At 41.8% G+C, this 27,187-nt stretch overlaps 2 protein-coding genes across 4 annotated transcripts; one reads left to right on the top strand and one right to left on the bottom strand.

Moving 5' to 3' along the window:
- ajuba (ajuba LIM protein) lies at nucleotides 1-16,251 on the bottom strand. 2 transcript variants are annotated; one of them, XM_088348522.1, is made up of 9 exons: nucleotides 15,776-16,251; nucleotides 14,348-15,700; nucleotides 5,943-6,044; nucleotides 5,800-5,867; nucleotides 5,676-5,738; nucleotides 3,122-3,252; nucleotides 2,994-3,045; nucleotides 950-1,018; nucleotides 1-858 (listed from the first exon to the last, which is right to left on the bottom strand). In XM_088348522.1, exons 2-9 carry the CDS (start codon nucleotides 15,639-15,641, stop codon nucleotides 742-744), a joined length of 1,896 nt encoding a protein of 631 aa, XP_088204648.1. In that variant the 5' UTR covers nucleotides 15,642-15,700; nucleotides 15,776-16,251; the 3' UTR covers nucleotides 1-741. The 2 variants fall into 2 exon arrangements, with proteins under 2 accessions (XP_088204648.1, XP_088204647.1); XM_088348521.1 differs by having other exon boundaries at nucleotides 14,348-16,251.
- Nucleotides 16,252-18,783: 2,532 nt separating this feature from the next.
- Nucleotides 18,784-27,124, top strand: mrpl52 (mitochondrial ribosomal protein L52). 2 transcript variants are annotated; one of them, XM_088348587.1, is made up of 7 exons: nucleotides 18,784-18,878; nucleotides 19,131-19,200; nucleotides 20,317-20,384; nucleotides 22,196-22,260; nucleotides 23,332-23,497; nucleotides 25,314-25,355; nucleotides 26,882-27,124. In XM_088348587.1, the coding sequence occupies exons 1-5, from the start codon at nucleotides 18,845-18,847 to the stop codon at nucleotides 23,491-23,493; spliced, it is 399 nt and encodes a 132-aa protein (XP_088204713.1). In that variant the 5' UTR covers nucleotides 18,784-18,844; the 3' UTR covers nucleotides 23,494-23,497; nucleotides 25,314-25,355; nucleotides 26,882-27,124. The 2 variants fall into 2 exon arrangements, with proteins under 2 accessions (XP_088204713.1, XP_088204712.1); XM_088348586.1 differs by having other exon boundaries at nucleotides 25,314-27,124.
- Nucleotides 27,125-27,187: the final 63 nt, after the last annotated feature.

Below are 27,187 nucleotides of genomic sequence, written 5' to 3'. Positions count from 1 at the left end.
TCCAGCTCTGAGGCATCAAAATCTTTTATTATATCAACTCTGAAATGTACAACCAAAAAGCAAGTCTTATTAAATCTATAATCGGAACACAAATGTGTTATTACAGCATATAGGAACAAGAGTAATTGTCCTCAAAATAACTGGTTTACCTCAATAAAATCTCAAGTGAGATTTAAGTGCAAATTTTTTGCTAACAAAATATACAGTTAAGCAGGATCCTTAGTTCTTCTACAGCAAACGAGCAGTAGTCTTTTCCTGTTCCCTTTTTTTGTGTGTGACCATAAGGTAGAGGTAAGATCTTAAACCCGGCCTAAAATCTCAATAATTACTTTCGGGTTCGGGCTTCATTGCTGAATTTTCTTTCTATGATACACCCAGCCTTGTGGAGAATCAGCACTATGGATTCTGCCCCCTGTTTCTTCCTCCAAAAAGAGAGAAACAATGATGATGGGTGGATAATTTTTAAAAAAGTCAGACTTCACAAATAAAAAGAAATTTTGGGTTCGCTTTGGACTCTGTTCCCCAAATCAAGTTAGTTATTCAGTCTCTGGGCGGTGCGGGTTTTGATACCCTCAGGCCCGGGTCAAGTCGGGCTGGATTTTTATTTTAGGCACGATCTTATCTCTACCATACAGTAATAGTCAAACAGCAGGTACGATGCAAAAGGAGCTGCGGGAATGTTTTAATATCAGCAGTTAGATGTTGAGAAGAGGAACCGAAACGTTCCGGAAAGCGACTTCCTCAATTGGGCGTCGCTGCGCCGCACACTCTGCCCATGTGACACGGGTGGCAGAGCAGATGAGTGTCCAGCGGGAAACACTGCGAGCCGGGCTTATCGGAGAGCTGCTTGCCGCACTCCTGCAGGGGAGGAGATAAGGAACGCGCAAGGGAAGTGACGTTAGCTTGCGCAAACAAAAAAGGGGACCGGAGGGGGGAAGGGAAGGCTCACCTCGCAGTGGTAACACTCAAAATGGTAGTCCTTGTTCATGGACACAACCCTGAGGATCTCCTCGCTGCCCTGTGAAACAATTCCTGTATTAACCACCAGGATTTCTGGACTACAGAAAACTCAACCGCCGGATTTTAAACAACCATAAAAATAAAATCATTCACGTCATTTTTTACATTTTAAACAAAATCAGCGGGGAAATGTCTAGTACAGAGAAGTATCAAATTGTGCCCGGATCAAGACACTTGTTCTCGAACTGTCTGCAGATTTCAATACTAATTAAACTGGTATAAACGTATACAGTACAACAAAAACATTCCCAAAACTCAATGTATTGAACTTGCACAAGACTTATATGGGGAGAAATTTGACTCAAATAATTACACACACATTGTTCAAATCCACGAATATATCAGCGATTTACTTAAGATCAAAAAATCATATGTAAATCTCAAATTTATTTGTGGCTCTGCAAAATACATCTGATTTCCTCTCAACATTACTAAAGAAATTGGAAAAATAGCCTTGAACCTTGTATTGGGCTGTTATCAGTCTGATAACTTTAAGCTTCATAATTGTGTACCCCTCCTTAGTAACTAATGTTGGAATGTATAATGCTTTTTTTTAATGTAGTACTGCATGAGCAACACTTTGTTTTGTCCCTCACTTTGTGAAATGTGCAAGGGATGGGAGAGCTTAAGATCACTTGCATGTGTCCAGGCTGTTATGGTACGAGCTTGAACATTTTTATCAATACAGTATATTAAGTATTGAATATTGTGTTTGTCGTACATCTGTGTGTATTTTAAATGACGTTTTATTGAGATTGTTAAAATTGACAGCTTCACATTCCACAAACGAGTGTCCTAATCAAAATCTGTTTTCTGTACTAGACATTTCCCAAGTGACATTTTTAAGACATAAGAAACTGATATGAATAGATTCATTTTCTGTGGCTTAAAATTTGGTCTGCTTGTAAAAAAAACGATCACATTTCTTCCTTATATTTGCACATGAGGCTTTTATTCAGGTGCACTCTCTAGTACGAAGATTACGGTAAGTACCACTAGTATGGATGTTCTGAATTAGCAGCTAGGAGTTTATTACCGTCATGTAAAAAAAATTCCCCATTCGGGATCGACCTAAAGTATATAAGTTTCAGGGCCGACACCGATTTTTAGTATCAGGAGCGACCGATGACTGATATTTGGAGCAGATATTCGTGAGTTATAAAAGCTTAAAAATTGGCGCAAGACATTTTCAATAATGCAAAAAGAAACAAAGAGCATTTGTTCTAAATGGGCGCCACCAGGCTGTACTTGCCCAAGACACACCATAGGAAATAGTGCCCCTACGACCCCTGTAGTTAAGGGAACCCACCTACCCAACAACTCGTATAATGGTATATCAAAACTTAAATTTCTTCTTGAAACTTTTTACTGTAAATGAGAATTTCATCACCACTAACGTAGCAAATTTTTCAATTAAAATAAACAAAAACTAACAGTGCAGGCAGTGGTTAGAACATTCGCCTAGCACGCAAAAGGTCCCTGGTTTGAGACCGCGTGGAAATTTTTGTTGGCCTGGAGAGGGATGGGCATCACCAGGCTGTACTTGCCCAGGACACACCACAGGAAATGGTGCCCCTACAACCCGTGTGGTTAAGGCAACCCCATCCACCCAGCAAGTCGTTTAAAGGAACATGAAAACTTAAATAGCTCCCAAATTTTTACAATAAATCAAAAAATGTAAACGTCAATACAACCAACATGACTTGAATAAATTGAAAACAAAAATGGGAGGACGGAAGATAGAAGTGAGAGAAGGACTGCTTCAAAGCAAAGCTCTCGCCCGCTTTATATACATTTAATCGTCCTATTTACTGAATAAAAAAAGCAGATACCGATACCCGTCAAATTCCCAAATATCAGTGCCGATCATCAGTCGGCCTCTACATGTTTCGCATTCATGGTCTGTTCTACAATCATGTTTTTACCATGACGGCGACCATTTCAACGTTAAAGGGGAAGAAGATGAGGCTTACCTCGGTGGGTAAGATGGGCTGCAAACAAGCGGCACACTTGGGGGCGAAAGTCCTGTTAATAATAAAAGTAAATGTGAGATAAGCATGAGTAGCCAAAAGATGTATTAGGGCCTAGGATATGCAGGTACTTGTTGTAGTCAGCCACGCAGTAGATGTTGCTGTGCTGGTCCACGGTGAATGGCACGCCATCCAGAGCCTTGGCGCACACCACGCAGCGGAAGCAGCCCGGGTGATAAGAGTTTCCCAAGGCCTGCAGGATCTGAAGCACAAAACCCAACTTTAAGACTTTCTGACTTGGAATTTGGGGGTTCAAATATCTAGAAAAGTGGACTGCAACTGGGAGATCTGTTCCCACCAAGCCAAACTTAAAGTGTCTGGAGGGAGAGTTCATTCATTAGTCATTCAGAAGAATTCTCATTAATTTACCGTATTTTCTAGACTACACAAAACCCTGATTCGGCCAGAAATGTGAAAGTACGCCTTATAAACCGGTGCGCCTTACACAGTGGAACCTCGGTTCTCGACCATAATCCGTTTCAGAACCCTGTTCGAAAACCGATTTGTTCAATCACGGAAATCATTTTTCCCATTAAAAATAATGTAAATTGTTTTAATCCGTTCCAACACCCTGAATGTTTACCATGAATGTTTAACGTAAACATAAAGCCAACCCAGGCTAATCGTACGTTCGCGTTATCGTAATCTTATGAATAGGATTTCTTACCTTTGTGGTGGTCAGCAGAAGGCGCTCGCACGCCTCCTTCATATTTGGCTATTATTTATTTCTTAAATGCAATAGTTGTACGCACTACTTTTCTTTTTTCACCTGTAGCAACTTTGCTGCTTGCACTGACTTTCTTCGGAGGCATAATAAGAGGCTAAAACACCCGCACGCCGCTCAGCAGCGCACCCTAGCGTACGCACTCACGCATCACCGGCGTTTGAACTCCGATTTTTTTGACCTAACAGCGAAGCAAGAATTTCTCGTAATTTTTGGTCGGACTCCGATTTGTTTGAACTGAGAGGCGTTCAAAAACCGAGGTTCCACTGTATACCGCAAAATAAATTTTATATAATGGTTTACCAAATGGTATACTAGCCTATTTGTGCAATGATTGATGACTCAATTAATACAGCTGAACAAAATTGTAACCGGAATCGAACCCAAATAAGGGTGGTAAGAGCGCAGACACTTCACCACTAGATCACATATAAGGTACATATAAGGCATTAGAGTATCTCATTACTACAGTATTTTTACTCGCCGTGCCAGAAACACATAATTTGCAAAGTGCATTCCAATGTCCTCTCTCTTCCATTCAGTCGCTTTACTTCCACATCCTCTCACATTTAGTGACCCTATAACTAGGGTTTGAGAGACCTTTTGGTCCACCCCCGGTCACCCCTCTTGAGGGATATGACCAGGGTAGATAGATAGATAGCATTCCGATGGTTAAACAGTCAATGTTAGAAAATGGAGAAAATAGTTTTTTCTACAAAATATGATGCTAGCTCTTATGTAGGTATACATGTAAAACTGCAACGTTATGGGCGCACAAGTGAAGAAGCGGAGAGACTGCACCGTGATTAAATTTGTGTGATAATTAAATAAGTGCCTTTTCATGTGTCGTCTGTACCATTGGTAGAATTTTGGTGCGCTTATCACTACTACTACTCTGGTACGATTCCTGTTGCACAAAATGTTTGGCGGTTTTGTTCAACACCTATCAACTGGTCTCTTACTATGTAGTCTCAATTTCATGCGCTTTATAGTCTGGTGCGCCTAATGTAGGAAAAACACAGAAAAAGGGGTGTGATTTCTAGTGTGAAAAATATTGTTTTTAATCATCTTAAATTGTCAAGGGAAAAAAAAAGTAAGCTCACTTTCCGAGTGAGATTTGACAATTTTCTGTCGAGTTGGGAAATACGAGATCATTTTTTTATCAAGGTGTTTATTAATCCCAGTACATTTTTTGTTTAGCTTTTTTAAAATGTAGTGTTTTTTGTAAAATGTAAGCCTATCCTGTCCTTTATTAAGGAAAAGAGATCTTTAAAAATGATATATTTGGGGGTGCTGGGGTTGAATTTGGGGGTGCTCAAACAGGCTGGTTACAAGCCCGTGTGTTCAGGTTTTATACAATTGTTGTCACGGTTGCCATGGCGCCCAATTGGCCCCGCCGTGTGGCGCCAGCTTCTGTCACGGTTGCCAGGGCGCCCAATTGGCCGCGCCCATGGACACCAGCTGAAACTCGTTGACAGATTGCTCCCTGTAACTACTTAAACGCTGTCCTTTGAGTCGCCTTTTGTCGGAGCTCCTGCAAAACTCTGACACGTACCGCCCTGAAAATCTCAGTTTTTCCTGTATTTTTGCTCTTGTTTTGCCAAGCCCTGTGAATCTCCCTTTTTTCCTGTGTTTTTGCTCCTGTTTTGCTCTCGCCACGATCTGTTTGATTTTGACCACTTCCGCATTCCGCGCAATCTACTCCCCGCGACCAACGATCTCTGGATGGAGTGTGCGCTCCTCTCTCTTCTCCCCAATAAACTGAGTAATGTTACGCGAGTGGGTTCTGCTTCCTGTTTCCTGACAATTGTATTGTACAGCCGGTATAGTTAGTTTTTTCGCCGTGGCTCAAAAAGCTTTAAACAAACAACCATAATTTCGAGTCGGCATTCCCTTCTCACCTGTTCCAGAATAAGGTGACCGCACACGCTGCACTTCTCGGCTGCAGCCTGGAATCCAGAAAACTGCGCACCAAAAAGCAATGAGAGGCCGTCGGCAACCCAATAACAAAAAAAGTCATATCACCATGTAATCTTCTTTGCAGTAGACGGAGCCGTTGACATTGTAGAAGTCCTTGTTCCTCAAGGCACGTCCTGAAAATGAACCAAAACTCGTTTAAAATCGTTTCGATCTAAGTTGGACTTTACGATCAGAGGTTTTTGACTCACCGCAGGACACGCAGGTGAAACAACGCGTGTGATAAAGGCTGTCCAGAGCCTGGCAGGCATTATCCGTCCCGTACACGCCTTTACCGCATTTGATGCAGGTTCCTAAAACAAGAACACAAACAATCTTTCAATCCCTTTACACCGTGTGCTTACATTTGTGTGTTTTTGTCGTGTGTGGGGTGAGGGGGGGGGGTCTTCACACCCAGGAGCCAGGCACGTTTGCCCAGACGTTGCTGACATTAAAGGGAAATTCCAACACTTCTGTAAACCCCCTCCGCCTATCTCACTCAGTCTTGAAGAGGAAAACACACAGTCTGCAGGTCACCTTGGACGCAAAATGGTGGGAAGGGGACAGGATGGGACCATTAACTCATCCACTCTGGTCATCAACACCAGAGTTACCCAAAAGTCGGTTCTCAGTCTAAGGATCGACCGATAAGGCCGATAGTGATTTTTAATACTTGGAGGCCGATAACCAGGGTTGGGTAGGGTTACTTTAACTTGATTACTTTCAATTACTCGAATACCAAATATGCTAATAAAAGACAAAAGAAACTAAATATCAATAAAATGACTACATTTTGTGCAGGCTAGGGGGGTAACGGAATACATGGAACGGCAAAAATGATGTTAGCAAGCTGTTAGGATTTATTTTCATTGTTTCTGTCGCATTTTATGTTAGTTTTGCCGGAGATCAAAGAGATCAAAGCCAGGAGAGAAAGCTTACCACGTGTTGTGAGTCATCATTTATTCATATTTAGTTTCTTTTGTCTTTTATTAGCATATTTGGTATTGGAGTAATCCAAAAGTAATTGAAAGTAATCCAGTTAAACTAACCCTACCCAACCCTGCCAGCGATAACTGATACTAGGAGACGATATTCATTTGCTGTAAAAGCTTAAAAACTGGGGTAAGAATGCAAAAAGAAACAGAATATTTCTTATAAAGTCTAATACGACTTTAAAAGCTACCTTGAACTTTTTACAGTAAATTAAAATGTAAACACAACTAACATGAGTAATATTTCACGTGTACCAAAATCAAAGAATGCAGGAGCAGCAACTTGTATAAAGGTACATAAAAACTTAAAATGTCTCCCTGATTTTTTTTACAATAAATAAAAATGTCAATACAACCAACATGACAATAACTTAAAACAAAAAGCAAGCTCTGTTGAAATTTTGATGCACTAATTGAAAAGTGTGGTCCCTCCTGTTAAACAACCAGATTTACGAACTAATGTTATGTTAACAGCTAATAACTCGGCCTTCCGCTTAAGCATGCTTTTTAGTCACTCAATCACAAACACACACTCTTGGTTGACGGACTTAAGTAATGATAAAAGCTAATATATCAGTCTCCACCCGAACGTGCCTCCCTAAAACAAGTTAACTACACTTTTGAGGTTATCTCCTAATCATACACACGCTTTTCTACCATGGACCTTTTAAAATCTCAATATTATCAGCGGTCGCGATTCACAGGCATGTCGGGACGCAGGAGTTAGCAGAGCTGCCGCAGTTTATTTTGCTCTAACGTTTAACGCTTTGGTGGCTCTCCCCCCAGTTGCTTATCCAATCAAGAGACAGACCAAGACAGAAGGCAGAAGAGCGAGAAAGGCTCGACTGGATCCTGGCATAAAAAAATCGGCCAGTTGAACAAATAAAAATGCCGATACCGATATCTGTCAAATCCTAATTATCAGTGACAAAAATCGACCCGCCTGCAATTCGGTTGACCTCTAGCTAAGTTCTCTACTCTATATTCCAGATATTTATTCTGTGGATTTTGTATTTTATTGTAATTTTTTGATGAATGGATGCGCCAAACAAAGTTTTGCTGGTCTTTAACAAATATTCTGAATCTGATGAAGACTTGCGACAGGCATCATGACATAAAGCAGGATTAATGGCCAGTTTTAACTAGGGCTGCAACAATAATTCGACGTTAAAAAAAATCAACAACGGACACGCCAGACACGTTTTTCCAACAGTGACGCATTTTACAGGATTATAATCTCACGCGCAATAGCATCTATGTCTAGAGCAGTAACATACAGAAATGACAGCATCAATGTCAATGTAAGCGTGCCAAAACTTCCAAGGTTTGGGAAAATTTCAGCCTGAATAAGGTGTGTAAAACACTACTTGCAAAGTTTGCTAAGCAGACCTTCCATATCATGGCAGTAGCGGCGTGAGGCATGAACATCTAAAGAGAACAGTCAGGCAGTTGAACGAAACAAAGTCTGACTTGCCTCAACTAACATTCAAGCTAATATGGTTTTGATGACGTGTGAAAATTTTCTACAAACGAGAGTTGGAGCGTTATGCCGGGCTGTGTCCAGAGATAAAATGCATGCAGTCCGAAGGACAAATGTCAATTGTTAAAACTGAATTCAAACTGTTGAGAATCATGAAGTACTTTTGTTACAGATGTTGCAGTCGACCACTGAATGTACTTCACAAAATGCACTTAATATTTGTGTTATATACTGTGTATATATAATGAGCCTGTTTTTAGTTTACGGGGATTAAAAAAAATCTCCACTTATCCTCACTATCCACACTGGAACCAATGCCAGCTATCTTTGGACAGTGGGCAGGGGGCACCCTGAACTGGTTCCCAGCTAGTCGCAGGTCACACAGAGACAGACAATTTACTCACTCATTCACACCTAGGGACAATTTGGACCTGCCAGTAAAACTGATATGCATGTTTTTGGAATTTGGGAGGAAACCTAAGTGCCCGAAGGAAACCCATGGAAGCACCGGGAGAACATGCAAACTCCGCACAGGGAGGCCGCGGTAGCTGGAATTGAACCTTGGTCCGCCGCACTGTGGGGCTGCACGTTAACCACCCAAACGTTAACCCATTTTTAATTGTTTATTTGCCTGTCCCTGAAAAATGGACTGGTATACTCATGGATATATGCCTCTACTGACCAAGCACTAATTGGTTTTTGATACATTTATTTCAGTGCTTTTCTATTTCATTTTTGTGCAAATCTGTTTAGTGTTCAATGTAAGATGTATTTTTTATCACGCTCGTTTTTCTTGTTTTTATTTTTATATGCCACATAAATAAATGAACTTCAAGCTAAATTTAATAAAAAAATAATAATCATCCGTTTATTCAACGAATTGTTGCAATAGTCTGTGAAAATTCGAAAATTAAAATGGTCATTAGTTGCAGACCGAGTGTTACTTTTGAGGTCAATCAACATTTACTACTCCATTTTAACGTTTTAAACCAAAGAAAAAGCTTCCAGACGGACGGAGCGGCTAACCATGGGTCATCAACCCACCCAACTCCACCCCGTTCTCTGTCATCTATTCTGGGATATGCCCTGGTTTTTTTGTCCTTTTTTTCCCCTAATGTGGCTGAAGGAGTGCCACTGCTAAAGAGCATTTTGTATGGCTTTCAATAGAACCCTCGGAACAACTGGAAAAAGTTGCAAAAACGTGAAAAACTAGACAAAAACGTATTCTTTAGAACACAGGTGTAAAACTGGCAGCCCGCAGGCCAGATCAGTCCCGCTTTCTCTTATCTCTTTATCTACTAGTCCGGCCCCCGATAGAATGTTTGTTCTATCGTGTGGCCCCCCCGAGTTAAAATGAGTTTGACACCCCAGCTATAGAAGAAGAAAAATGAATCTAAAACTGTACTGCTGTCTATTTCTTAAAGGTGGAGTGTGTTGTATGAGTTGAATGTTAAATTTGTTTTCTAATGAGTATGTGTTAACAGTGCCCAACTGAGTTTAAGGAGCCCTTATGCTTTATTTTCCATTGCGCCTTTCTGCTTTTACCAGAACTGTTCAGGGCGGAACACATTAGGTTCGAGGAATGGGTGGCCAAGGGAGAGCTGGTCCCCGCATGGTTATTTTCTTTTTTTAAATGAACATACAACGAGAGGCACGTAATGTAAAAAGATAAGAAGGGAAATAATAAAAATATTCATTTGCCTTTTTGCCTTGCGTTTCTTGTAAAACTGATCCAATGACGTCTGCTTTTGACAATACATCAGAAATGTGCGAGGCCAACAACATAATGAACGATAGCCATACTCGTCAACACACAGTAACGCATGGGCAATAAGATTACTACATCAGATCAAACTACTGGGCTGAGCCTACGAGTCCACAGAGTATATCCTTTATCGCCTTCTAGCAGTCAAAAGGAGGCATTTTGTTTGCATATATTTTAATAATCATAAAAGTTCATCGAAATGACCTATCATTTTTGACATACTCAGAAATGTCTGGCAGCCAGAGTTAATCATCAAACGGACTGTATGTTTGACACGCCTGATGTACAGCGTAGACCAGGGGTTGGGAACCTTTTTGACCCAAAGAGCCATAATGGCATAATGTTTTGATTTTTTTGGAGGGAGACCCATACCATATATTTTAAGACCAAATTCCTCAAAACCGCCAAACCTACTGTCCAGACAAAAGCTAATTTTGTGTGACGTTAGATGATTTGATAAAAACTTTGAAAAAATAAAATTGCCAGAGTCCCATATCAACACATAAACCAATTTAAACTTGTTACCGTACTTAAAGATTATCCACATTGGGGCTCATTTTGACCTGTATTTTTTTGTAAATAATGGTTTCAAAACAAGGTGCACAGTTCTTTTGTAAGTATGTCGCAAACAAAAAATTTATGGATGTATTTCTCTTCAGCGCAGTGGGCGCGTGTGAGGGTGAGGTGAGCGAGCTATGTTGCATGACTCCGCCACCTCTACTGCTCACCCAATCAGATTGGTTCGAGTGCTTGGCTAGTGTTTGCGAGTAATTACAGTTTGTTGTGTGGGTTTTTAATCATAAATCGCTCAAATGTAAACATACATTATTCAAAGAGCTTCCATATAAAGGATTCTACAACGATGTACAGCCAAAACGAGTTCTGTTGGAGTGACACTTTGACTGTAAGTCAAGTCATTTTTATTTGTATAGCCCTTAATCACAAAGAGTCTCAAAGGGCTGCAAACTGTTGGTAAAACTTTGCCCTTTATATACTGGACCGAACAGTGGGTTCTAGAGTGCAGTGGAATTTGCACAAGTATTGTGTTATCACTGAGCCATATGTAATCATGAAAAGAGCCATTGGTTCTCGACCCCTGGTCTAGACCGATCAGTGATTATAACCAGCACTCCAACTAGCTGTGAAATCCAGTTTGCACATTTACTCTAGAGCACACATGGTGGGAAAGGATTCTAGCAGTGTCTGAAGTAACGTCTGCCCGGGGCGTGCATCCTTTACATCGTGCGTACAATTTACAAAACGCCCGGGTGGCCGACAACTTTTTAGAGAAAAAGAAAATATTTCGGGGTTTTTTTTCAAATCAAATGTTTGCTTCATCCCGCTTTCGAAATCTTCGTTCGTTTTGGAAATTTCGGAATTTGGGTTCGTTTGGCAATTAGCATACTCGGCAGCCAATCAGAAACCTGCATTGAAAAACTTCGTACTTCCGGACTGTCTCGAGCGTTATAAGGTCGTGCATTTGCATATCATTTTCCAAAGTAGACGCACAGAGAACACAAGTAAAATGGAGAAGTGGTTAAGAATCAAGCCAAAAACTCAGCACCAGAAGAAAGGTTCAAAAGAAGCTAACAAAATTTATGACGCTACAAAACATAAACGTACATTAAAAGCATCGTGAAAAGAGGAGTTCACGTGCCTTATCGCAGACGACGCAACGCAAACATTGCATGAAGATGAGTAAATACAGGTATATACTGATGGCAGATGGAAAACAGCAATGTCCTATACATGTAATGAATGTGATAAGTAGATTTACAATAAACTTAATTTTAAAGTGTTGTTCTGTTATATATTCTGATTATCAATCCTTAATACTTAACAATGTTTTTCTTTTCTTTGCGATTAGTCATCTTATTGTGTTTCAAGTTGGGAATAATGGGGCAGGCGACTTTATGGCTAGGCAGACAACTCTGAAAAGTTGCCTGCCCTGGTGTCCGGTAACTTTTTGTCATGAGTTTCAGACACTGATTCTAGCACCGATTACAATGGATGGCGAGAAATATACCCTACGTTCACAACAGAGTTTTAGTCGACTGCAATGCATACAATAGCTAGCAAGTCCATGAGTCTGGTGAATGTATACATAGCAGCGATTAGCCATCTCACTCCGGTGAATCTATAAGTGAAGCCACGCTGGATCTCGCCACTGCGGCCAGCCGCCCGCTTCTATTTACAGAAGCGCAGCACGAACCATCATCAAGGGGAAAAAAAATCATAAGGTTTCAACTCCTGGTTACGCATACACTTGCCGAGGAGATGACGAAGCTCGTATTTCTTCCCAACGGCAAAGCACTCTGCCGGTGTACGTTCCCTGAGGGAACGCATACCTGAGCAAAGAAAACAGGCTGCAGCACACCGCCCTTGCATCCACAAACACGCACTCCGTTAAGCATTACTGTGGCCTGAAGTCACCAGGGGGAAAACACACCCTGCCACAAAGAAACGGCACAAACACATTCAACCAGCCACCGTAACTCAACACACACTGGGCCCCTACGCAGACTTTGTGTGACTCACACTCGCGGCTGGCGTTTATATCCCAACCATGCAATTTTCTCCCATGAGTGTTATTTTGAACAGTAGATTGGGTAGCTGCAAGCAGACCTTGTAAAAGGTTTTTTTTAAACAAACCACCTCAAAATGTCTGCCATAGCAACCCCAAAAAGGCACATGAACAACTTGTCCAGATTCGTTTTTAAAACGTGTGCCAGCAAGTTAGATTTGGTCGAAACAAAAACGAGACGGAGGAAATAAATGTGTAAATGAATGAGTGGCGAGCTGTTGGTTCGGATAACGGTGTTTTAGGGAGAAAGCTGGCACGCTTGTCAACTGTGTCGTTCACACAGATTTTTCGCTCGCGAGGCTCAGTCCGACATTTCCAATGAGTGTGGTTGCCATCAAGATTTCGTGTTCTGTTCAAGAATATCCCTTGGGAGGAGTTTTGGCTTGACTCATGGGCTTGGCTTTGTTTTATTCGACTGATACATTGGGATGTATGAGAACCAGTGTAGGGCGTGTTAATGAAAGCAGTAGTTACTAGTTACTTCATTTAAAATGAATATCAGTAACCCCCCGGATTACTGACACTAAAAAGTAGCGTGTTACTCCGAATGTCACTATTTAATTACAAATTACTGTACATACTCCCACCACCACCTAAATGTTTAAAAATAGCCACATAATGAAATAACTAGAATAAAAAAGTGTTAAATAATTAAAAGAAAACGTGTACATTAACCTGTGGAAGCAATGATTCCTACATGTTTCTTGGCTTGTGCAATCTTGAGTGTTTGCACACGAACACTTTGCTAAGACACTCCATATTAATTTTGTATTCAAACCAGGGCAGCACGGCGGAACAGTGGTTAGCGCATGTGCAGCACAGTTCTGAGGTCATGAGATTGAACCTTCTTGTGTGGAGTTTGCAGGTTCTCTCAGTGCTAGCGTGGGTTTCCTCTGGGCACTGTGGTTCCCTCCCACATTTCAAAAACATGCATGTCAGGTTAATTGGCCAGTACAAATTGTCCCTAGGTGTAAATGAGCGAGTGAATGGTTGTCTGTTTCTGTGTACCCTGTGATTGGCTGGCAACCAGTTCAGGGTGTCCCCTGCCCACTGCCCGAGGATAGCTGGGATGGGCTCCAGCAACCCTGTGACCCAACTGGCGATAAGCAGATAATGGATAGATGGCTTCAAACCACTCGAAAATATCCTCCATTTCTGTTCTCGACGTTCCGTTTTTTGGTTTAGGCATGGTGTATTGCATAAATAAGTTTACAAATAAAAAGACCAAAATTTAGCAAAAATTTGATCCACCCCCTTGATTGAGTTGGTCTGTTTTATCCCGTATAAGCCATGCCCCCCACCCTATGCCCTTCCTACCAGTCGCTACAGGTGACATACAACAAAAAAAGGACATATAATCTGACCCTTATCGTTGTAATTTTGGCTTTTGTGTCGGTAAACATGGTAGGGAGAAAATCAGCATGACGAAAAATTCAGCCTTATAAACATGCCCACCCGTTAAGACCGGTGGATCGAGGGTTTTGTATGTGACAGTATGATGGATGCAGAATTATTCAGCAGTCGGCGAACATTGCAATTTATTATTCGCAAGTACTGAGTGATGTAGTAATGCTCCATGTAGTAACGGCAGTTGAGTTACTACATTTTATTTATAACGCGTTACTGTAGAGAAAGAAATTGCGTTCCTTTGTAACTTGTTAGTCCCAAAACTGATGAGGATCTTAGTTTAGCTTTAACTGCACTGACATTTTGAACCTAGATTTGCCACCTCTGCCAACAACCTGCTCAAGGTAACATGAACGACATATGCCCAAATTCAAGTAAATTTGTCTTACCAAAAAATTCCTGACGGTTTTCGGCAGCATCTCGTCCAGCGGCAGCTCCCAGATCCTCCTGAGTTTTTATATGTGGCCCGCTGGGACCGGCACCAGGTTTGCTGAGCTCTGCAGAATGTTCTTTTAGCATCAGGCCCTCCAGGAGCCCATCGCCTTCAAGGGCCGCGTCTCTCAGAAGAAGCCGGGTCAGCTCTTCCTGGTAACGTGTACCTGGCAAGTCAGAGTGGCGGCTCTTCTCCCCGGGCCCAATGCCCCCGTCTTTACTTTTGGCCCCCGACCGCCGTTCGTCCCACCATTCGGGGCCCGCCTGATAGCATGCGGCCGCCGGACTTCCAACGGCGGGCGGGTACGAGTGGCGACTGTCCTGAGCAACTTGGCGCAAACCGCCGTCCAGGTATTGAGTCCAGGCCTCCACAGGGGTCCTTCCGTACACAGGTCCCGCTTGCAAGGACGGGGATTGCTGCTGCGGCGGGACAGAGTACCGCGAGTCGTAGCCCAGACTGATCCCGCTGGTTCGGTTGCTGCTGCAGCGGCTCCCCATGGGACTGCCGCCCCCGCCGCCTCCACCGCCACCGCTGGCCGTGCTGGATGCGAAACTGGATCGAGGGCTGACCAGCACTGACTCCTGCAGGCTGAAGGACGAGCACGGGCTCAAGGTTGGTCCCGGGGGATAAAAAAACCCATCGGCCAGACGGTGGGGAGGATGAGACAAGGATGCGGGTCTCGGGCTCTCCCATAGCTCGCTCCCAGTGCTGAGGCGTTTGTAGAACAAAGCCTCCTGCAGGGATAGCCGCTTGTGTCTCTCTGGTTCCGAAAGGTACCCCATCTCGGCCGTGCCCCTGGGAGCTGAGCCGTAGCCCACGGGAGTGGCCGGGTACGGGGGCGGCGGCGGTTGAGAGAGAAGCTGCTGCCTTCTGACCAGCTGCTGCAGTTCCAGCGAGTAGCGCCGATGGTTTTGCGATGACTTCTGACCCGAAACGTCGCATTCAGAGACTGGACCCGACTCTCGCCTCAGGTGGGACTCAAGGCCTTCGCCCAGGTAGCAAGAAGCACGTTGCTGTGGGGAGCGACGCCTCAGTGGAGCCAATGCGGAAGGGTGAGATGTTTGCTCTCCATCGGGCTGTCCAGATGGCGGCTGAGGACCTTGATTGGCACCACCGCCGCCGCTGTTGTTTCCGTTACTGTTGTTGGTGTTCCCGGCAGACTCATGCTTCTTCTTGGGGCTGTGGAACTTGACGCTGCCCGAGTCTGTGAGCTTCAACTTCTCCAGAAGCTTGCTTATCGGTCGATCCATAGCAGAAAAACACTGCCCTACTCTTCTTACACAATTAAAAATGCCTCTGAAATTGTTTACTATAAAAAAATAAATAGATGAATAAGACTAGCACTTAAAGGGGAGTTCTCAAGACATGACTTTATCCTTACTACCTTGCCATTACATCCTACAGGCGCAGGTCAGAAGCAGCACACATCCAGGACACTTCAAGTGGAGGAGGGCCTCCTTTGTGGACCCTCGCGTGGCTCCACATCTGCATCGTCCCTTAAATCTTCCTTTACTCACTTCGTTGATCAACTCTAATTCCTTACATCGGCTCGCAAATTTAAAAAGGACTCAAGACAACAAATCCGCCCGTGCACGACTCTTCCGATCCCTGCCATTCATCCCAGAAATGAAATAACAAAAAGAAAACTCACTCGTAGTCCACAGAAAACGTACGCATTGCTCGACCCAGTCCGGTAGCGAAGAAGTTAGGGAGGACAAGGAGAACTCTGTTCTACCGACTCGTTTCCGTCTCAAAAGACCAACTTGGTATAAATAAAATCCCTCCCATAGTGCATTGCACGCTCGACAACTTTCTTTCTTTCTTTCTCTCTTTCTTTCTTTCACTGAATAATGACTTACCTCCCCCTCTTTTATGGCCAGCAAGTTAGTGAAGAGTATAAGCGTTTTATTCCGGTCAGTTGTTACCAAATTAAAAAAATAGTTTATGAGCCGTGGTAAAATCACGTAGACAGTGGCGTTCTTGTTTTATTTTGAAAGAAAATCCAAGTTTGCTTTTTCCGTTGCTGCTGAGCTTGACTCCTCTGCTGTTTCCTTTATCAGTCAACGGCGGCGGCTTGTTACCCCCTCCTTTGCCCCCCCACACCCACCTTTACAAACTAAAACACTTCATACGATTTAATTCGAGTCCTAATTTTCTATTCATGTGTCACGCTTATTTTTCAAGGTGAATTCGAGTCGAACAAAGCTCAAATGAAGCGAGGTACTGCTTTCTTACGGCGGCACTATTTGATTGTACCAGCAGCCTGTGGAATGTGCGGAGGCACACAGTGCGAGTAAAGCGGCCTCCGGGGAGAGATGGAGCCCTTCACCCCGGAGTCCCCCCCGCCGTCGTCGGCCTTCCTGAGCGCGCTCGCCCGGCCCGGGCGCTTCGCCTCAACGCCTCGCATGATTCTGCGAGTGGCGACATGTCTGAAAAGCTAACAGAGGAATTCCTCGGAGCTTAAGTCAAACTCTCCTGGAAAGACAAAAGCAAAAACACCTCCGGCTTCGAAAGATAGTCGCCGAAAAAAACACTTTTTTACCTTTAAAAATATCATTTCTGCCTGCTCGCTGTCTAATAAAACACAGCATATCATGGGGGTTGTTTGAAAGGTTGAAATTTGAATATTTTCTCCAATAAGTATAAGTTTACAATGCCCAGCAGAGTTCAAAGAGCCTTTATATATTTTCCCCTCTTCTGTCTGCTTTTATATTACTTTTATCAGAGCTGTTTAGGACTCACAACACATTAGGAAGCAGGAAAGGGGGCATGCTCGGTTTTCTTTCAGTGTAGCATGTAAATGGTGAAAGTAAGAAAAGGACTGTTTGAAATGCAGTCCAAACCCCAAACAACATGAAAAACAAGAGGGTTTTTTTGAGCATACTAAGAAATGCACAAGCAGTTTGTAGTGAGTACTTTTTCGAATTCCAGACAGAACCTTTAACAGTATGGAGGGGCTTATCCATCCAAATATCAATATTATCGATACCAAGAGAATACATAGATTAAATCGATACTTTTGTTCAGTAGTTATGTTTCAATGGGAGGTATAGTTGTCATGTTGACTGTGTCATATCGGTATTTTCATTACATTGTTGCTTATTTTATTTGACTCGTTTTGACTTTTCTTCTATAGATATTCATATTTATGTGCAATACGATTATTAAATACAAAATGGACAAATATGAGGCTGTTCTTTCTCGTCATTATGAACTAACTCGAAGGGGGGAGGGGCTTAATTATTCCATGTTCAAGATTTTTCCAAGCAAAAGTATCAGATCGATATTAATCAATGCTACCCTGTGTTTATTCAAATGAAATTGATACCAAAAATCCCCGTATCGCCAACCCCTACTTAACGGTGTATTTCCTTGATGTAATTGCATTTAAATTCACTGATACAAAAATAGCAACACCATGCATCCATCCATCCATTATCTGCACCGCTTATCCTCAGTAGGGTCGCGGGGGTGCTGGAGCCCATCCCAGCTATCTTCGGGCAGTGGGCAGGGGACACCCTGAACTGGTTGCCAGCCAGTCGCAGGGCACACAGGGACAGACAATTCGCTCGCTCATTCACACCTACGTACAATTTGGACCGGCCAATTAACCTGATAATGTGTGTTTATGGAATGTGGGAGGAAACCGGAGTGCCCGCACGCAAGCACGAGGAGAACATGCAAACTCCACACAGGAAGGCTGGTAGCTGGGTTTGAACCCATGACCCCAGAACTGTGCCTCACACGCGCTAACCACTGCCCTGCCGTGCTGCATAGCAACACCAATGAAACAAAAAATTAAATTAAGTATGAAAAGACATTTTTTTGGACGGGAGTAATCTAAAATGAAAAACCCTGCTAAATAATCAGTCTTAATCTTATATTTGTGGAATGAAATTGAAGCTACTTAGATTCTTCATTTTAATTCAATACTGATCATCCATCTATCCATTATCTGCACCGCTTATCCTCAGTAGGGTTGCAGGGGTTCTGGAGCCCATCCCAGCTATATTCGTGCGGTGGGCAGGGACACCCTGAACTGGGTGCCAGCCAGTCACAGGGCACACAGACAGACAATTCACTCGCTCATTTACACCTAGGGACAATTTTGACTGGCTAATTAACCTCATATGCATGTTTTTGGAATTTGGGAGGAAACCGGAGTGCCCGGAAAAAACCCACGCAAGCACGGGGAGAACATGCAAACTCCACACAGGAGGTTCGATCTCATGACCTCAGAACTGTGCCACACACGCGCTAACCACTGCGCCACCGTGCTGCCCATCACTAATCATGAGTGTGTCTATTTTTTAAAACATTGCATCAATTGAAAATTACAAAAATGAAGTAAAAAAGGTCTGCGCTGTCTATTGCCTAATTATAGTAGGGTACCTGCAGGTAGACTTAGTTTTTTGTCGCCCTCTAACGGTCGTTTGGTTTCAGCGCAGGAAACATGGCTGCCCCCTTGAAGATGCTGTGTTTCTCAGGTGAGACCGATAATATCTCATTTGTTTACTTATGTGTTCAACTTGTTGCGTTTTCACAGAATAATTGTTCTCCTGTATTTTTACCTCTTATTTTATCGTGGTCACTTCATCTTTGAATTGTTACCAAACTCGGCGGAGTCAGCGTCTTCCTTTGGCTAACAGCTAATGCTAATTGTATGAGGACTTGGAACTACGTACTCTATTTAGGGACTTACTCTTTTATTTGTTTTTATTTTTGTTAATGTGTTGCAGCGTTAAGGAACACGTACCGGTCATTCAGCACGACGAGGGTTGCTCAAGGGGGACAAAAGTGGAGGAAAGAGTAAGTCGGGACCCCAATGTCAATGACTCAATGGAAAAGTGAACCTCCATATAAGAGCGAGATCGGATAAATGTGATAGTTTCTCAATTGGCATTTGTATGCCACCTTGTACAACTTGAGAGAGAATGTATTTCCCGTACCCCAACTGCATGTGCTATAAAATAGTATTATTGGAATACCTGTTTGAATTAATACGATTTAATTTATATAAAGCTCCTAAAAACAGTGTTTTTCCCCATAGAAGCAATAATAAAGAGATAGGCTAAGCGATGTCACATTTTAAATCTCATCTCATCTCTCAGATGAGACATTTTAAATAGTTAACTACTAATACAAGTGGTTAGAGGAGTAAGGTCAATTTTATTTGTATAGCACCTTAATCACAGAGAGTCACAAATGGTTGCACATACCACTATTACATCAACCCATGATCTAAAAGCAACACGAGGGCAAGGAAAAACAAAAGATAATAAAATAAAACCGTATGACAACAATAAGAAACTTTGAGGATATGTTGCACATGAGGTAATAGCTGTGCATGAGCACCAATAGACCAAATGTAGTCAATATCTACTGTAAACTTATGTAATAACAGAAATTGTGCAAATGGTTTAAAACCGCAACAACAAAGCTTTCCATCTCAATCATCGATCGATGCAGCAGGCTTCAGATGATTGTATGCATTGTGCAACGTTGTCCTTTTCCCTTGCTCAGCCACCAGGCGAACTGTAGGAAAATACAATAAAACAATAACATGATGTCGCCATCCAACTTAATCTACAAAATATACATTTGTTGTAAGCTTAGATTTAGACCCTCTACTGAGATTTCAAGTCTTGCATCAGTGGGCAGAGCAGTCCAAAGCACTGGGGCCCAAATGGAGAACGCTTTCGAGCCTGCAGATTTCTTCTTAGCCTATGATAAACCAGCATTTTCCGAGTGGACGCGGAATTATGACTGCTGCAGTTAGCCAAAACCTTTCTAAGTTCCGCCCCTATGGGGTTGTAGAACTCCACAAATAAAGTTCAAGATGCACAAACAGTTAAATCTAGATTCTTGTGCTTTCACTTTTATAACAGACCCCCTGATGACACTCTTTTCTATGTTTTTGTGTAGGCATGGACTTGCAGCCACTGGTACGGAATATGGACCTCTAACAGATCTACCCGATTGGTCTTTTGCAGGTACACATTCACATAAAGAGGATTTTTAGAGATGATTTGTTGCATATGGGTTCACGAAAGGGCGTTAAGTTTTGTACATTTCAAATTACCGCAAATTCCGGACTATAAGCCGCTACTTTTTTCCCCAAACCTTCAACCCTGCGGCTTATTCAGTGATGCGGCCAATTTATGTAATTTTTCTCACAGCCGCCAGCAGCGCTCGAGTACAAAAGGTTTAGACCGGTGGAATATATGCGCCAAAGAAGACTGCAACTTCTTAGCTTGTGCACAAATTAAATTAGCGTAGATATATCCTCATCATGCAAATTGCTAAAAGAAAGGCACATGACGTAGCTTTCAAGCTAAAAGCAAACGAGCAGTCCGATAAAGAAGGAAACAGAGCTACTGCACGTAAACTTCATTTTGCGAGCGTGTTGCTAGCGTGTTTTTGAATAAGGGAGCATGGGACGACGTCTATATGACAGTCTCTTTCCCATACTGGGGAAGACGACTTTGATGACGTCAGTCATAAGGAAGAAAATGAGGATGTATACCGTGGTTCCTACAAGTAAGAATTTTTTTTTTTTTTACCAGACTCGTTTACTCTGTTGCGAGCGTGTTGCTAGTAGCGTTTTGCTACCCTTCACAGGTACGGTTTGGGATGAAAGTTATAATATTATAATTAAAGCTTTGAAAACTCTCTCGTGTACCGTCTTTCTTTGTAAATATGTGTAACCGATGTATAATATGTATTTGCACCTGTATATTTTTGTAATGTATTTATTTGAGACACTTATTCCGATATGTTTTGCGAATTAAAAAAGAGGGGCGGAGCAAACGCGGGCTGACGGGAAGTGGGGTAAAGGTGAGTGAGACCTGTTGTCGCGGCGGACAAAAGTGGATATATATTTTTCCCACCCTTACCTTTGGAAATATAGACTTTTTTTTCCTTGGATTAGTTCCAACAGGCACCCGGACTCTGCAGGTCTGCATTAAACCTTAAGTACCGGTATCATTTTCTGTTCATTTTGCCGGCTGTGGTTATTGGATTGTGTACTGTATATTCAGTTACAATCGCGGGACTCAAAGCCGGGTTTGGGCTAATTTTGTGACTGTGATACATGTTTTAATGTGGGCGCATGCGGCTTATATACAGGTGCGGCTTGTGTAAGTACAAAGTCGGTTGTCCTCTTAAAATGTGGTGGGTGCGGATTATAATCAGGGGCGCTCTATAGTCCGGAATTTACGGTAGTTGCTTTTAGTGCTTAAATGTTTTACATTCTAGCACAACTCTATCCCTTCAACACTGGATCTAATCCAAAAGAATAGTGTGGTTTCTGCAGCGTCTCCTAGTGGTAAAAAAAATCCATTATTAATAAAAAAAAAGTTATTTTAGTGATAAGCCAAAACATGGCCTATGCTCTCATGTGCATTTTTTAAACACTCGTAGGGCGAGAAAGTTGCATTGATTTCAGATAACGTGAGCCTTAATTAAAGGAAGCTTCCATCATTATCCGCCATTTGGTTGCTACAGTCATCCAAAAAAAGACTGAGGAACGCTAAGCACAAAACTGGAAGAAAAATCTTGCGGTTTAGTCGCATTGAACGTGGAGAAAAGGAAGCAATTTCTTCTTTGTTGTACGTTGTGCATATTGCATATTTGACAATAAAGTTGAAGTTGATTGAGTCTCCATTGCTTCTATTCTTCCTTGTGCTCTTTAGTACTCGATTTCAATTGCACAACAAAATACAGCAAGCTCTTGAGGTTAAATCATACACACTGTCCCTTTACAAGTCTGCCAACTTTCAATTCTGATTACATGGGTTTTCAGATGGAAGGCCAGCACCACCAATGAAGGGCATGTTGAGGAGAAGACAGGAGAGGGAAGACTTGGCGGTAAGTAATACAATTCTCAATTGTGCCATGAAATTAGTAACAGAAAAATAAACAAGTCTCTAGATTGTTTCTATAAAAATTATGATTTTTAAAATAAATGCACACAAAATGCTCCCTCCGCCCGCTAGTGGGCAGTAAATGTGTAAAAGAGCTGATGTCCAAAATGTTTCTTCATTCTCTGTGAATAAATGTGTTATGCTTATAAAAAATATCCCTTGTCATTCGGGTCGGCTACTAAAGTGATAAATCATAATACTGAAAAACTATGGTAAGCTAAAAATTTGGAGTTGACGTAAAGTGAATCCTGCCCCAGAGTTTGCCATGTTTCACAACAAGTCTGCTCTGGTGGCTTCGCTTTACCATTGCGTTTCTTCTTCCCTTGTGATTAACGGCAGCTATCATTAGTTTGTATGGTATTGTCCTATTAAGTGTCATCGCCCCCTATGGGTCGCGCCCAAGGGGACAGGTGCATGCTACACTGAAGCAGGGCCCTATGATGTGTGTATTAGTGCAAACATTACATATCAACTATGGACATTTATTGTAGTCTGTGTAAAAAATTAAAGTAGCCTTTCTCGGTTGTAATTTATAACGGGAAGAACTTCCTCCAACTGAAAATGTAAGTCATTTTTATCTAACACTGATGAGGGGAGATTTTTCTCCCCCCAAAAAATAACACACCTATTGTTCGAATGCACAAATAAATTCATGATTTACTCAAGATCTAAAATCATATGTCCTGGTAAATCCAATATTAAAAATCGATATATTAGTGGCTCTGCAAAATGCATGTTTCACACTAAATTTCCTCTTTAAATGCTACCAGATAAACTGCAAAATTGGCTTTGAAAGTCCTTAAGAAGTGCTTGAATTTAGCCTTAAAAAAAGTGTATCAACTCTGTGTTACCAAAGAGTCGGGTATCCATGGTGACACAAAAACATAAAACAATTCACCAACCAACCCTCCCAATCTTACACCAATGTGTCCCAGTTATCTGTCACTTTTTCTGCATCTAATTGATGTGGGCTCCGTGATCACTTTTGTATTCATGTTCAATATGTGTGCTACAGCGGCGCATCGTGATGCTTGATGCTGAGATTGACGGAGGCATCAAGGCATGTCGGGAACGGCAAGAAGGAGCTCAAAGAATCGAAGAGCATGAAAGGTCACTTCTGCTCAAACCTAAAGGGCAGCTATACAAGAAGGAAAAGAAGCCTCGGACATTGAAGTAACCTGGTAATTTACACCTTCTTCGCTATAGTCTTCATGTGGGACTCTCTTTTGTGGAATAAAATATTTATTTCTACCAAGTGAGGGTGTCACGGGTATTTTCTGTTCTTGAAGTTTTTCCACCTTTTCATGGCGCTTTTCTTAAAGTATTTGAGATTTGAGGGCCAATACGATACTTGGTGCAATTTCTTTCCAAATGGAGTACAGTAACTACGAGTGAGCAGAGGTAGTTGGAACCAACATCGCAGTGTCACAATAGTCAATGAAGCATCGAGAAAAAGGTTATATGCAGCGTCCTCTGGTGGTAAGATTATGCGTTGAGTTCATTTTTTATTTGGAAGCATATTTTCATGACACAAATCAATCGGTCACTCACTAACACAACCGCTTTTATACCCTCATTTTTTAAAGATTACTGCACTTTTAAAATTCAATCATTTTTTTTTTACTCTGGACTAGTATTCCTTTAATAAGTAAAGTGCTCCAACAATTGCATTAGAGATCCGTTTTAGTAAAAGTTTGCAACTTCCAGTTTTGAACGAGCGTGTGCTTTTGTATTTTTTGAAATCCTGGAAACTGTTTTGCGTGTGAAAATAGAGTGTGCGATAAAATCTGCTTTTTAATTTCAAAGGTTTGGAATGTATGCAATCATACTCACAAATATTTGTCAAAATCTTTCAGTGAACATTTTTTTCTAGATTTACTTGAACACAGCATTGTAAACAGCACGGATAATATTACTTGTCGCTGACGAGCCTATTTCTGGTCACTGCTGTTTTGTACGATCCCGTTACAAGTTTTTTATCAAGTTAACTGATATAATTTTATTCTTTACATATTGGCAAGCATCCCACATAATGTTGGATATTATTGCAGAATGGGGAAAATATGACCTTGTGTCTCGATGAAATAATAATTTTATGTATTGTACAATAAAGAAAATAATGTTCATGTAACTTTTAATCATTTATATCAGGGGTTTTATACTAATTTTAGCTCGGGGGCCATATGGTCGAAAAAACAACCCCATAGCGACTGGAGTTGTGAATAAATGGCATATAAAGTGTGTCAAGCTGGAGGGCTGAGGGTCTTTTTGAAGGCTCTCAAATGATTTTGGGTTGTAAAATTTGGTTAGAAAGCGGATTCTTTTACTACACTAAGATTCAAACTCTTTTTTAAAGTGTCTATCAACTGCATTTGTTTGAAAAACAAAACAACAATTGAATTCACACCACTAAAGTTTATTTAACCTAGGGAAACCCATGTAGACTGGAAAGTGCCGGAAATAGCAAATAAACACTAATTTGATTGATTTAATGATTTTAAAGTGTTTTTACTTTTTATGAAAATATTTACCTGAGTTAACCAAACCTGACTGTTAAATTTCACATCTATGATAGAAAGGAGTTAAAGCTTCTTTAAACTTCTGCAAAGACACCCAGGTGCTATTTATTTAAATTTAGCATTGCCTAAAACAGCACGTCTATGACATTTATTTTAGGCAAAAAAATCATCGGAGTGTTTCCTCAGTATTCTCTGGTTGATTAACGGCACCCAGAAAATACAGCTACAGTGGGTGCTTTGTAGAGGCGCCTGGCTTTGGTGACATCCAGTGGACATATTTAAAACTGCAAATCATTGTTTTACAGGATGCATCCTATTTTTTCTCTTGTGCTTCTTTCAGCATTGTCAAAAGGCCCACTTAAAGCGATGTGGGTCATGGGTTTGAAACGTTCCCAAATGAGCTATGTCAATGTATGATCCTGTTTCGCGCGTAGAACCCGGCTACATCATATTAAAAGGTTCAATGCTGTTTCTGCAGATGGTGCCTGATGGTGTGGAGTCAGCAGCATGGAACACAAAGGTTTTTTTTTGTCTTTTTGCCGACTTTATGGAGGAGAGCGGGTAAATAGGTATTGCGAGAATGTCCTTTCTGATCCACGTGACGCTTGTGTGCGATCCTCCCTTTTTTTGCCTCACCCCTCCCCCGACATCTCCCTCCTGGCCTTGTTTTGCTTTTGAGGAAATGAGAAGCAGATGTTGGCTATTGTGAGGAATATTGTAGGGGAGGAAGGAGGTCTGTTTGGGTGTGGGCAGATCAGCTGACAACGCAGGGACAATATTATGAAGAATTTACATATCAAGATAGCTCCGAGTGAGACCTTCTAGAACACTTTGGAGGTTCAGTCAGCGCCATCTTTCAAATTCCTTCTGCAAACTTTCCATGATGAGTTTAACATGAACCAACTTGGAATGAGGTTAGAGCACACCGAGTTGCTTTTTCGCACGGAACTTCTTTTAAATTGAGCAGATGTTTTCACTGAGTTGGAAAATATAGATGCTGAGGTGCCATTATGTAGGTCACCCCAACAAAAAGGAAGCCAAGTTAAATTGCAAGCAGCCACTTCCCGCTAAGGCATGAAGAGGCCAGACTATAAGACGGTGTGTCAGCACAGAAAAAAATCCTCTTAAGAAAAATGTTAAGACTCATCACTTTTTCCCTCCACAGGGAACACAGTCGCTTGGCAATAAAACGGCCAAAATACAAAATCATATGATTTTATTGGTACACTCCCTTAAACACATGGGTTGTAGGGGCACCTTCTTATTGTATGTCTTGGGGAAATACCCCCCATCCTTTTCTAGGCATTTTTTGGGGGGAATATAGGTTTACTTTGGTGTAAAGCGTCATCCTGCTCTTCAAAGATGAGCCACACCTCGGCATTGACGGGCTACGGTGTGTGACAACACTGAAACCAGATCCTAAATCACTAGGGAAAAACTGTTTTGTTCCGACATTCCGAGTATCACATTGTGCAATGTGCATTGCATAACTTGTGGCTTTCATGTCTTCGTTAAAGACAAACTTTGTGAAGAAGACGTTATGTCCTTTGCTTTTGTAACATTAACGGCTCTTTGATTGGAAACTGACTTTGCTTTTTGTTTTAAATACTTTTCCTTTATTTTTATTTTTTTACATATTTCCTTATAAGAATCAAGCAAACATGTCTGATTTGAGAAATTGCAGATCATTTTGCAAACGTTTAGGATTATTTTTCAGAATAAAAAAGGATCATTTAAGAAATAAACCGTCCAATTGGCCCCGCCCATTTGGTGCCAGCTGCTGCACGTTGATTGTTTGGCTTCCTCTCCCATTTAAGCTCAGTGCTCTCACTTACCCTTTGTCAGTCTGTCAGCGAACCTCTGCACTCGCAAGATGTGGGTTTTGACTCTGATTTCCTGGTTGTGTTTCCTGTCCGGTATCGTTCCCGTCTATTTTGTTCTGTTTAATATCAATCTCCAGTTTCGTCCCCGTCTTTTTTGTCCTATTTAATTTTGATCTCCAGTGTCTGGTATCATTTCCGTCTATCTCGTCCTGCTTGTTATCAGAATCCAGTCTCCAGTGCCTGATACCAATCCTGTCTGTCCCGTCCTATCCTGTATCGACCCCATCTCTCCGATATTTGCTCGTGCAATTGCTATCGATCTCGTCGGCCTCTGGCTTCCTGTCATTCCACGCCAGACTGCTGCCTTACGTCTTCCGCCCAACGATCGCGGAATCACTGGCGTTTTGGGTTAACGTGCATGACTACCCCATTTCCCGTAAAATAAAGCTTTGTGTGAGAAACGTCACGCATCTGGGTTCTCCTGCTGTTCCAGTTCTTGACATCAACTAAGTAATTAAATACTTAAAAT

This window comes from Urocampus carinirostris, chromosome 11 (assembly GCF_059441175.1).
Source record: "Urocampus carinirostris isolate Australia breed hairy pipefish chromosome 11, RoL_Ucar_1.0, whole genome shotgun sequence".
Taxonomy (NCBI): Eukaryota; Metazoa; Chordata; class Actinopteri; order Syngnathiformes; family Syngnathidae; genus Urocampus; species Urocampus carinirostris.
Note: the sequence above shows the minus strand (reverse complement) of the source record. Positions and strands in the feature narration are given on the sequence as shown.